The following is a 13,467-nucleotide window of genomic DNA, read 5'->3' on the forward strand; positions in this document are numbered from 1 at the left end:
AATTTTTAAAGTAAAAATTTCGATCTTCATATTCTATTTCTTTAAAAAAACTTGATCAAAATGCTCATAATGTATACATCTATAATGAAGTAAAAACACTTTTTTTTTTAACTGCGCAATGGCTGTGCCATATCTGTGCAAAAAGTGTGCGCGCAAATATAAAGAAAATATATTTGAGTAAAGAAAATGTAAAGTGTATTTTTAGCTTTAAAAACTAGCGAAGTATATTTGCGAGCCATATTAAATACGTTAGGGATATTATTAATCCTATTCCGTATAAAAATAATCTCAATGTCCTTGCAAAATTCATGAGATTTAGTACCAGTTGGACATACAATTTAATTATTGTATTTTAATTGTAGTCAATTGTTTAATACCACTTCGAATTGAAGTTCTAATCAAATTTTCAAGTTAAAAAAAAAATCGATCTTCATATTCTTTTTGTTTCAAAAACTTGATCAAAATGCTCATAATGTATACACATAGAATGAAGTTAAAATATTCATTTTGTTTTAATTGTGCAACCATTGTGCCTTATTTGAGCAAAGAGTGTGTATGCAAAGAGGAAGCAATGGGGGCAAATCTTCGATATATTTTTACATTTCAAGACACCTATTTTTTTCACTAAAATTTCGTAATGTTTATCAAGGATAATTTTCGAAAAAACTTGTTATAGTCTTCCTCATGACCTATCAAACTAGCCCTTACATACTTTTTACTAGAACCAAAATGTACCCCGCCTCTTCACCCATGCATAAACTATGATGACAAGATAAAAAGGGTGATTAATGGGTATTATACTAAACTCTCAAATTTTATCATATCATATGGTCTATTAATTTTAGAGATAGTTTAAGATAAAAATAAAATAAAATATAGAGTGTATTTTTAGCTTAAAAAACAAGTGAAGGACATTTGCGAGTCATATTAAATATGTTAAGGATATTATTAATTTTATTTCCTATAAAAATAATTTCAATGTCCTTGCAAAATTCATGAGATATGGTATCATTTGGACATACAATTCAATTATTGTGTTGATTCTTTTAACCTTTTATTTTTTTAAAAACTTGATTATACATAGTAGTCAACTGTTTAATTCAATTTGGAATTGAAGTCTAACCAATTTTTCAAGTAAAAATTCCGATCTTCATGTTCTTTTTCTTTCAAAAATTTGATCAAATTGATCATAATATATACATGTATAATGAAGTAAAAATACTTCTTGTTTAAAAGGGATAAACGTCTGAAAAATACCCCAACTTTGGTCGGATTTGTTGTTGCGATACTAAACTTTCACGAGAACCTATTATCTCCCTAGACTATTTAATACCGTATTTTTTACCCCCTGAACTATTGAATTGTGTATTTTAAAGGTATATATGTGCCCACGTGGACACATTACTATTTATAATTTTGCATTATTTTTTATGTCCACGTGGACAAATATATATGTTTAAAATACGGTATTAAATAGTCTAGGGAGGTAATAGGTCCTTATGAAAGTTTAGTATCGCAACAGCAAATTCGACCAAAATTAAAGTATTTTTCAGATCCTTATCCCTTTTTAAAAATGTGCAATAATTGTGCCATATTTGTGCAAAGAGTGTGTATGCAAAGAGGAAAAATATTTCTTAACATTTTGGCACCTAACTATCTAGGTGTATTCACGAAGACTCCACGGAGTTTATCAAGGACAATCTTCGAATAAACTCGTTATAGTCTTCTTCGTGACCTATCAAACTGACCCTTACTTTTTACTAGAACCAAAATGTTCTCCATCTCTGGCCAATATCTAGTGCTTCATCAGAAAACTTTCACAATCATTTATCACTAGTATAAATTTCTGTATCTAGTTTACATACATTAGTGTATAAATATATTTCAAAAGTACCGCTTCAATATGAAATCTGTTAAAATTAGTAAACTATAATTAACAAAGTAACTCTAAAGTTAACTTATGGAAAAATAATATTGGGATGTAACACAAACTTTAAAATAATAATTATTTTAAACTCTCAAATTTTATCGTATCATATCATATAATCTATTCATTATAATCAATTGTTTCATTCAATTGGAATTGAAGTTCCAATCAATTTTTCAAGTAAAAAATCTTCGTTCAAAAACTTGATTAAAATGCTCATAATGTATACATGTACAATGAAGTTAAAAATACTTTTTTTTTAAGACTGTGCAGTGGTTGTGCAAAATTTGTGCAAAGAATGTGTAGGCAAAAAGGAATAATGGGGGTAAATCTTCGATATATTTTGATAGAGATTATCTTCATTTAGATGATTTTTTTTAATTATAGAGAGCAATCAAAATATTTCTTTTAACATTTTAGCTTCTGCTTTATACAACTAACTAGCTTTGTTTACTATTACAAAGACTCCAAAGAGCTTATAAGGACAATCTTCGAATAAATTCGTTATGGTCTTTCTCGTGACAAACTAGCCCTTGCATACTTTTTACTAGAATCAAAATATTCCCTACCTCTGGTCATTATCTTATGCTTCTTTAGGAAACTTTCACAATTATTTACTGCTAGCACAAATTTCTATATCTAGTATACATACATTTATATAAATTTGTTAGCATTAGTAAACTATAATTAAGAAAGTAACTCTAAAGTTTACTTGCAAAAAAATAATATCGAGATGTTACATTAAAAAATATAGTTATTTTAAACTCCCAAATTTTATCATATCATCTGATCTATTGGTTTTAGAGATATGTTTGGGTTAAAAGAAATGCATGAAGTGTATTTTTATCTTAAAAATTAGTGGAGAACATTTGCGGGCCATTTTAAATACGTTAAGGATATTATTGGTCCTACTCGGTATAAATATGATTTCAATGTCCTAACAAAGTTCATGAGACTTAGTATGATTTGAACATACAATTTAATTATTGTATTTTGATTTTTTTAACCTTTTATTTATTTTACTTTTAAAAAAAAATGATTATACATTGTAGTCAATTGTTTAATTCAATTTGGAATTGAAGTTCTAACCTATTTTTCATGCAAAAAATGTTGATTTTCATGGGCTTTTTTTTCAAATGTTCATAATGTATACATGTATAATGAAGTAAAAATACTCATTTTGTTTAACGGTGCAATGATTGTGCAATATTTGTGCAAAGAGTGTGTACGCAAAGAGGAAACAATAGGGACATAATTTTATAAAGATTTCATTCATTTAGATAAAAGTATTTATTATAGAGATTAGTCAAAATATTTCTAAACATTTTGGCACCTGCTTTATACAATTAACTAGGTTTGTTCACGAAGACTTAGGAACAAACTTTGAATAAACTTGTTATTGTCTTCCTCGTTACCTATCAAACTGACTCTTACATACTTTTTACTAGAACCAAAATATTTTTCATCTTTGATTAGTATCTTGTGCTTCTTCTGAAAACTTTTGCAATCATTTACGTATGAATTTCTATATCTAATTTGTATACATATCATATAAAATATATTTCAAAAGTACCCCCTTCAATATGAAATCTGTTAAAATTAGTAAACAATAATTAACAAAGTAACTCTAAAGTTAACTTGTAAAAAAAAATATTGGGATGCATGTTACACAAGCTTAAAAAATATTTCTTAGTTATTTTAAATTACTAAAATTTATCATATATCATCTGATCTATTAGTTTTATAGATATGTTTGAGCTAAAAAACATATATAGAATATATTTTAAGCTTAAAAAGCTAGCAGAGGACATTTGCTAACCATACTAAATACGTTAAGAATATTATTGGTCCTATTCCGTATAAAATAATTTCAAGGTCCTTGCAAAACTCATGAGATTTAGTACCATTTGGACGTACAATTTTATTATTGTATTTTGATTTATTTAACTTTTTATTTTTTCAAAAACTTTATTATAAATTGTAGTCAATTGTTTAATTCAATTTGGAATTGAAGTTCTAACCAATTTTTCAACTAATAAATCCCGTTCTTCATGTTCTTTTTCTTTCAAAAACTTAATTAAAATGCTCATAATGTATACATGTATACTGAAATAAAAAATACTCATTTTTTTAAACTGTGCAATATATGTGCAAAGAATGTGTAGACAGCAATGGTGGCAAATCTTCGATATATATTTATAGAGATTATACTCATTTAGATGTTTTTTTAAAAATTTTTTTTATAGAGAGCAGTCAAAATATTTCTTAACATTTTAGCAACTGCTTTATACTACTAACTAGCTCTAGCCTCTAGCTCTGTTTACAATCACGGAGACTCCAGAGAGTTTATCAAGGACAATCTTCGAATAAACTCGTTATAGTCTTCCTCGTGACCTATCAAACTAGCCCTAACATACTTTTTACTAGAACCAAAATGTACCCCACCTCTGGTCAGTATCTTGTGCTTCTTCAGAAAACTTTCACAGTCATCTACCTGCTCGCACTTCAGCCATGCAAAAGCTGTGACGACAAGATTAAAAGGGCGATTAATGAATGTTATACTAAAATGACGATGAAAGAGCATATGGTTGTAACATCAAATGCAGCTATATTACCAGGCTGTGTTGCAAATGTTTGATGGCTGAAGTTGCATTCTCCAACAGGTAAGGTAGGCAAACTAAACGCTTGGCCTTTGTTTACTACCTCTCGCAGTTGACTCCACCTCTTAGCCATTTCCTCGCGGGCATAATCAAAGAAGCGTTTGCTTTCATTTGAGGTTTTTGAGTCCTCGTATGAATCGTTTATAACATCCATGATTTTAGCAGCTCTGACTTGTGAATCTTTAGAGACACCAATGCTGCTTATCTCTATAAATTTGACCATCTTTTTCGCAATTGCTTCATCTTTGACAAGTGCCCATCTGCAAAGATTTAAACAACATAATTTCATAAAGCAACCTATAAGAATTGCCATTTATTTTGTGGGGCAGTGATGGTTCATGTCGAAACAAAGAATAGCATTGGCTAACTCAGACTGTAAATGTGTAAATTGAATTTGTTCGCCTATCAAGTTTTATTTCGTACAATTTTCTTAAAAAAAAAAAAAGGTTTCTGATTAAAATCTTACATGGAGCAATATAGGAAAATTCAAGTTTCATCAAGAAGTTGAGAACCATAGTAGTCCAAGATAAGTAACATACCCTAAGCGCATCCCAGCATGTCCTGTGCTTTTGGATAGGGTGAACAACATTATGTCATGGTCTGCCCTAGAAGAAATTGGAGTATACTGAGGCCAATAATAAGCTACGTCATGAACCAATATTTGTCCGCTCCCATTGAACACAGCTTCCCTGATTGATCCATCAGGATTGTTTGGGGAAGTAACAAGCTCTATATAGGGAGCTTCTTTGTTAAAGTCATCGACTTCACCTCTCCACTTGTAGAGCCCAGATTTCAAGCAATCAGTGATCAGTGGGTATGACTGCAAGAAGTTAAAAACATATATGAATATGTGAAGTTTATTCTACAACAGAACCATTTATCATACGCTGTTTAAGACTTGCTGAAAGTAGCCAAGTTCCTTTCTTGGAAAGGAATAAATTAAAGCAAGACCTAGCAAACATGACCTCATGTGCAGCCAAATGAGAAACTCAATATTGACAACCCTAATTTCAATATGCCTGCAGCTGCCACATTTCTCACGAGTGAGAATAGAAGTTTGTTATGGTTAGAAAGTACTGTTACATTTAAATGGCAGGTTGACAAGTTGAAAGGAAAATGAGTCTGCTTATGGTGTAGTAATTCTTTGCAACCAATTCTGATGATATCCTAAATACTCATCATAACACAAGATATACTTTAGATGAGAAGGGAGGGATGAATACAGTTCATTTAAGTAAACTATTTGATGGATTACTCATGTATCTAAGTTTAAATATTAAAAATGCACATTGAAGTCGCTTACTCATATTTTTGAGTTCTAGGTCTGCAAGCGCTGGTTCACTTGTTGTCCATAAATAGGTCGTAATATAAGAAATTGGAAAGAAGGAAACAGAAGCTACATGCCGATGTTACTCGAATAGTGATAGCATAGGCGGCTAAGGCTATCCGGGTTGGAGATCACAGATTGTCGACTTGTAGGAAATCATAGAATACAAGAAACGCCGAATATTAGAAAAGGTATCATTTAACCGGTCCAAGGAGAAGATAAGTAGGCAGGAACATAGAGGTCCTGCAGTTTGAAGTTTTCCTTATACAGGAAGCAATATCAAACAGGAGATATATAAGGGCAGAAACATTCACCTCACTAAATCCAAACGAATTTTTTTTTTCAACAATTCTAGTGAAGAATGCTATTACTTAGCGTGCATAGATCGTTTGAATTTATTTGGGTCTAAGTCTTAACATTCGAATTCTATCAGGCACTGATAATCTAGTTATCCAAGTCCAATAACATATGAAAATGCAAGAATATCTTTATTTGCCCAACTCTAACAAGAACAGAAATGAAATGAACTGCATTTCTTAAAATCCACTGACAGAGAATATTATAATGTGCATCACGTACCGAATAAAATGGGGCAGCAGATACAATACTCATTGGCTCTGGAGCATCGTATGGACAGAGGGCATATAATACGGCCTGAAACAGCTGGGTAGATCCTGTCCCAACCACGATGTGCCGGTTTCCAGTCTCAGCATTTCCAACTAGCTTGTGCAATCTAGTTACTGCATTTGCAAAACCTGGTTCGAGAAACCAGCAAACGGTTTTGGTATCTGAAAAATAACTAACAGATTGCCAACCAGATATGACAACATCGGTTCTGTCACCCATCTGCTTCCAGTAACTCTGGTACATAGTTGGATCACCACTGCATTGAGTTGCAATAAGAAGTTAAAAACTCATACTGCCGGAACATGATGACTATAGAATCATTGAAAAGGATTCTAAAAACTCATAATATTAAATGCACAACCATTCTTAAATGAACCAGATCTTACTGTATAATTAGTTTAATTAACTAGCATAGACAGTATTTACAAGATACCGTCAAGTAATAAACAACTAAAGTTTAGTAAATGAAGTATAGCAAACCCATGCAGCAATGTATGGAAAGTTAACTATAAAACAATAATCGTGGTGCTAATAATAATTATTAGAGCAACGCAAGTAAATCCAAAGATCTTAATATTTAACCAGCAGATTCAAGTAATCAGAATTACATAACAAATGCAACATGATGTATCATGTAACTTAGGAGGGTAACAATCTAGTAAGTGGTCCACCTTGCCTAATGTGAATTAATATGGAATAAAAAGTAGGTATGTAATGCAGAGTTGTGGACCCTCCTCCATTAGGGGAATAAACTATTGGATGAAAGAGATTTACAAATCAACATAAAATATAAAGAACTTTTAGTTTTTTATCTATGTTTATATTTTACTTTGTACTCCATTTTATTGGCCCGATGAATTCACATGGCCGACCCCAACTTGTTTGGGACTCTTAGCATAGTTAGTTGTTGTAACAATCAGGCTAAACAAGAGTTTCTCCCACACAGTTTGTACATATGGGTCCTATGGGGCTATTGGGAGTCTATTTTCGGCTCCGCTCTTCTGTTTATCTAGGATCAGGCTCGCCAGAAGTGCCACCCAAATACATTCTTTACACTAGGGACTAAAAGGTAGTGACCGAAAAATAACTCCAAAAGTTGGCAAATGCAAAAACATGCCTCCAAAACATTTAAGACCAAGCAATTCACCCACCTCTCCAAAATGTATAAAGGGGTGGGTCTTAAAGTGCACTTCCCAATCTTAAGGGCCCCAAAAGCACTTAGTCTTTAGATCTTCTCAAGGACAAAAGGGGATCTGTATGTAAATCAAATGCACTAAACCACCAAAGAAAAACCCACAAACATGCATCTAATTACAAGTAGAGTAAAAGTAACTTTAAACTACATGATGGCTTTGGAATCCAAAATGACCACCTTATGAAGATTTGACAATATAAAAGAAACATTAAAATATACTTCCTTGTCTTACTTTCCCTGTTAATTTAAAAAAGAATGTCTTTTATGAATGACTATGGTGGGGGGCAGTTTTTGCTGGTCTTAACTAATTCCACGGGATATTTCCATGAAAAAAAATCACCTAGCGTCTATCCCTTTTTGGTAACTTTAGAGCATTTTGATATATTTTCTACATCTTTAATTTAAAACACAAGATTCAAAAGGTTTTTTATTACTTTCTTAGAAAGACAAACAAATTGAAACAACGACAGATAAATAAAAGTGATTTCTTTCGAGTAGGATGAGGGTCCTCCAAGAAGTACGTAACACGAGAATGATGATGTCTGGTCAAGTAGAGTAACAAGGACCATCTTCTATGGAGGTGCATAGCAGTAGAAACTAACTTTGGGAACAGAAAATCATTAAGAACGAAGTGAAGCATTCTCCTCTACCTACTCCCGCACATTGTAAATCACAAATCACACACCCCAGCAAAGATCTGTCTTTATCACAATGAGCAAACTGACATAACATAAACAATTCACTGCAACCAAAACAGTCTTAACAGCAGAATAGCTATAATGCCTTTTTGCTTCTTGTATCTTTTTAACTCAGTCAACAACTATGCAAGTACATAAACAAACCACAAAAGCTAAGGAACAAAGAGAACACAACATAAAACTCCTCCCGCTCCAATAAAACATACTCAGTATAATCTCACAAGTGAGATGTGAGGTAGAGAGTTTGTTTCTGATAGACGATGTTTATACTGAACACGTATCTTGTATTTATTGATTGATGGATACATTTTATTATTCTCCTCTTATGCTATATGACATAACCTTCAATAGATTTTTCGAATCTGGCCAATTTATTAGACCCCATTAACTATTACAGATAGAACCCCAACCACCCTACTCCCTACCGCCTCCACCATTCGATACCCCACCACCCCCTCCTTCATAACCCTACCGATTCCCAAAAAAAGGGTAAAGTAACAAAAATCAGAAAAAAAACATGAAAACCCTTTTCACATATCAGTAAAAAACTTGTCATCCATGACCTCCATTTTCAGGCAACATCAGTAAAGTAGCCCTAATTTTTACCCAAAAAATTGATTTTAAGGAGAAGAAAATTAACTTGAGAAGGAAATGAGGTTTTGTGACATGCAGATCAGGTGTTGAACAGATCGGAACTGGAAAAAGGGGAAACTAAACACGAAAAATTCAAATACAAAATAAGGCAAAGTAAAAAAGAATAAGCTTGAAAAAATTGAAAAGAGCATCTGATAAATAGTTGAGGCATGCATGGCAACAGATTTGTTCAATTTCACAAAAAGGGACATGCAATAGAGTTCAAACAAAGTTTATTTCTACTACTTACTGATCCAAATTTATGTACTTATTTTGGATTTGGCCATCAGGCTTCGGCTCAGCAGCATAAGAAGAGAGGTGACCACCATTGTCTTGACCATTGTGCAGGCCATACCAGTCTATTCTTAAATTCCCGTCATGTATCAGCTTCAACAAAAACCCAACATTGATAGCTACAGAAAGTATCAACCAGTGCCCTGCTGCAAGCAGGGCAGTCTGGTTCTTCACATTCTTAGTACTTGCAATTTTTGAAGCCATTTTTTCTCAAATGAAAAGAGGAAAAGTGAGAATTTCTAATTCCTGTGTGTTTGTTATATATAGAGGTTGAAGCACTGAACTGTGAACAGGTGGAAAGCGGTGGTAAAGGAGGAGATTTTTCACTTCGTTACAATCTAGATAGATAGAACAAAAAGACAAAGAAGAAAAAAAAATTAAATTTTAGTTTGAGCAGTGCATGCACAAATAGTTTTTGATTTAATGTAGATGAGCTTCAATTCACGGTTGGGAGAAATTGAAAAGGCTTGGGAAGTAGCAAGTAGGAGTACTGTTGAATTGCAATTCCTTTTTCGGAAAATATTTTACTAAATGGAATTTATTTACTAATATAAAAAATGGAATTTTGAATTTATGATTTTGTTGACGCTTTATTTTAAGTTTTGGAATTGGGAGATGGGTTAAATAAAGCTGACACTCTTATGTAACACTGTGTGCTCTCTGGTGCACCCCCACACTACCAATTTTATTTATTTATTGCCTTCCTTTTTTCCTTTTCATATTCCCTCTGATTTTTAGCAATTTTATAATTTTTATTTTTTTTAATATATAGTACAAGTTTAATTAATTTAAAATATAATATTCCTTTCGTTCACTTTTATTTGTCATGTTGTGCCTTTTGAAAGTCAATTTAACTAATTTTCAAAGTTAAATAGATTGCATTACTTCAATATTATTTTTCAAAATATAATACTCCCCCAGTCCACTTGTATTTGTCATGTTGTGCTTTTCGAAAATTAATTTTACTAGTTTTCAAAGTTATTAGATTACATTAATTCGATATATATATATATATATATATATATATATATATATATATTACACTTGTCATGAGTTATATACTCCAAATTATTTTTCAAAATATAATACTCCCCCGTCCACTTTTTTTTGTCTATTACGCTTTTCGAAAATTAATTTGACTAATTTTCAAAATAAATTAGATTACATTTATTCGATATATTAAACAAAATTTTTAGATATTCAAAAACTATACGAAAAGTAGAATAAATTGCAATTTTTTGCTTATCTATATGATGAAAAAATACATTGTAAAATGTTAATCAAAGTTCTTAAAGTTTGACTTTAAAAAAGAAATCATGACAATTAAAAATGGACCGAGAGAGTATTAATGATCAATTATAAGAAAACTATGGTAAAATACACTTATCAATCATTATTTCTTAATAGATGTGTAATCTTGATACTGGACAAATAAAAATCAATGAAAAAAATTAGTACTCCTTCTATTTTAATTTATGTGACACATTTCATTTTTCGAGAGTTAAACCGTTTAAGTTTGACAGACAATTTACTCATGAAATCTTCAAATTTTTTTAAATGAAATTTATATATTTGTAAACTACTTAAATAAGTAGCAATAATTGACAATCTAAAATATTTAAAAGTTATATGCAAAATTTATGATCTAAGATAGATTTATTTGAATTTCAAAATTTGAAATGTGTAACGTAAATTGAAATAGAGAGAGTAATTATTTTTCTTGAATTTCGTGTATAATTAAAAATAGGATAAATAAATTTCCACAGAGGAGTGTATTTCTTTCGAGTTACAACTTTTTATTATTAAATTTTAAAATTCTGCATCTGTGGATTCTCTTTTCTCCATTCATAAACAAATCAATAAACCATTTAAAAGGGGAAAAACATGATAGTTAAAAGAATCACGTATTATAAAGTGTTTAAGGTCGATGCACTAATAAAGTAAGAATATTTATATAATTAAATAAAATAAATATATACAATATATTAATATCACTGTGATTAATTAATGTAAATCCTTCTCCTTTGAATCCTTATAAAATATATATTATTCTTAATATATATAAATTAATACTGAAGTGGTGTTTACATAATATATTTATTTATGTATAAAAATAAATTAAATCCTTATTAAATTAAAGGAGGATCTCCTTTGAACGACAAAATAAGTAGTGGTACCAAAATATATAAATCATAAATTATTCTTAATATATATAAATTAATACTGAAAGTGGTGTTACTTAATATATTTATTTATATATAATTTTTTTTAATATTAATGATACTAATTAGTACTTGGCTCCAAATATAAACATCCGTAACTCTATCACATGGGAGAAGAGAACTTTAACGAATATGTTAGCACTTTACAACGATGTTTAATTATGAACCTATTGCCTAATCACATTCGTAGATATGGCAAATGGGATTAGATTAAATTTAAACTGATTAAAATAAATGAAGTTAATAGATGAATAAATCATTTCACACAAAATTATTTGGGATCAAACAAATTGAAAAGTTGATCGTGACTCGATTTGTTCAATCCTTACTAAATCTATAAGATTTTTAATCAATCAATTTAAATGATATATGAAGAATACTTAATAATGCTTTCTCTTCTTGCAAGGGGTTATGCTCAATGGTCAAATTTTAATTTAATAAATATATATAAGCATTGATATCGCTTGACAGTAGTTAAAAGTTTAGTTTAGTGATAAGGCGTTGTGAACTTTTTTCTAAAATTTCTTAAGAATTTGATTTATACCCATAATTTTTGTTTTTACTATAATCATTGACACCCTCTCTACTAATTGAACAAGTAAATCAAAAACCCGAATAATCTTTTTCCCTTTTTCTAAAAAAAATCCCCTTTTTAGTTTTCACATTTCATTTATTCAGTTGAGTATTTCATATTGAATTCTGTATATTTCTCACGAATTTGATTTATTAAACAACTTTATGTGTGATGTCAGAAAAATATGAAAGGTGATAGAATCATAAACAACGTAATTAACATTAAGAAAAAATCACAAGAGTTATAAAATAAGAATATAATCATATTTTAAGTTTTCTCATAATTGCGCAAAGTGGAAGAAAGTATGCCACTACTATTTAATACTCCTTCTATTTCATATTAACTGAATAAGAAAAATACTTAAAGATATAATTTACACTATTGCCCTTTGTGAAATTATAAATAGAATTTTTTATAAGTAGTGCAGTTTATCTAGAAAATATAAAATTTTAATAAATGAAAGGACAAATATAAAAAAAAATCAAATATTTATCTTAAACTTTGACCAATAAAAGAACCTTCAAAAACTCAATTAATATGAAAGTAGAGAGAGTAATATTATATTCAACGAATAATAATTTATCAATAAAGGTAGCAATTGATAATAATGATTTTTTAAAAAAATAATAAATAAAGTGGAATTTAACGCCTAAATTTGAATATTTATTTGAGCAACTTTCACATATAGCAAACACAAAATTCATATTTGTATGCTATAACAAAGTTTGCATAATTGCGCTCCATAACAAACATATATATGTATAATTCGCTATACATATAAAAAAAACAGTTGTATAATTCGCTATACATATACAAGGAAGGCAGTTGTATACAAAAGATCAATTGTATAATCTGTGTATGTATAAAACGAGAAAGAGAGAAAGACAAAAGAAAAAAGAAAGCAGTTGTATACAAAAGATCAATTGTATAATCTGTGTATGTATAAAATGAGAAAGAGAGAAAGGCAAAAGAAAACTGGGCAGAGAAATATTTGTATTGTATAATTATAAGTGCATAGGATGAAGATATATGTATTTGCATGTGCATATACAATTTTCTCTCGCTTTATACAAACAGAAGCGCAATTTATACATTTCGTTTCTGTTTGTATAAGCGAGAGAGGTGAGGGTGGCGAGCGAGATTCGGGAGAGTGGTGAGCGAGATCTGGGAGAGGGGAACAAAAATATTTGTATATATACAATTTCCTCTTGCTTTATACAAACACAAACACATTTTATACATTTGTGTTTGTATGAAAGCAAGAGAGGCGAGCGAGACTGCCACCAAACGAGAGTGGCGAGCGAGATTCC

The 13,467-nt window shown here is 30.3% G+C and overlaps 2 protein-coding genes across 2 annotated transcripts in view; both read right to left on the reverse strand.

Moving 5' to 3' along the window:
• The window catches only part of LOC125831393 (FKBP12-interacting protein of 37 kDa), a 231,172-nt gene that overhangs the window by 136,901 nt on the left and 80,804 nt on the right, over positions 1-13,467 (reverse strand). The window lies entirely within an intron of this gene.
• Positions 4,254-9,795, reverse strand: LOC125831391 (L-tryptophan--pyruvate aminotransferase 1-like). Its single transcript, XM_049510592.1, has 5 exons — positions 9,318-9,795; positions 6,494-6,797; positions 5,127-5,407; positions 4,543-4,847; positions 4,254-4,447 (listed from the first exon to the last, which is right to left on the reverse strand). The coding sequence occupies exons 1-5, from the start codon at positions 9,563-9,565 to the stop codon at positions 4,254-4,256; spliced, it is 1,332 nt and encodes a 443-aa protein (XP_049366549.1). The 5' UTR covers positions 9,566-9,795.

The sequence above is a fragment of the Solanum verrucosum genome, unplaced genomic scaffold (assembly GCF_900185275.1).
Source record: "Solanum verrucosum unplaced genomic scaffold, falcon-dt-bn FXZP01000049.1, whole genome shotgun sequence".
In the NCBI taxonomy this organism is placed as follows: domain Eukaryota; kingdom Viridiplantae; phylum Streptophyta; class Magnoliopsida; order Solanales; family Solanaceae; genus Solanum; species Solanum verrucosum.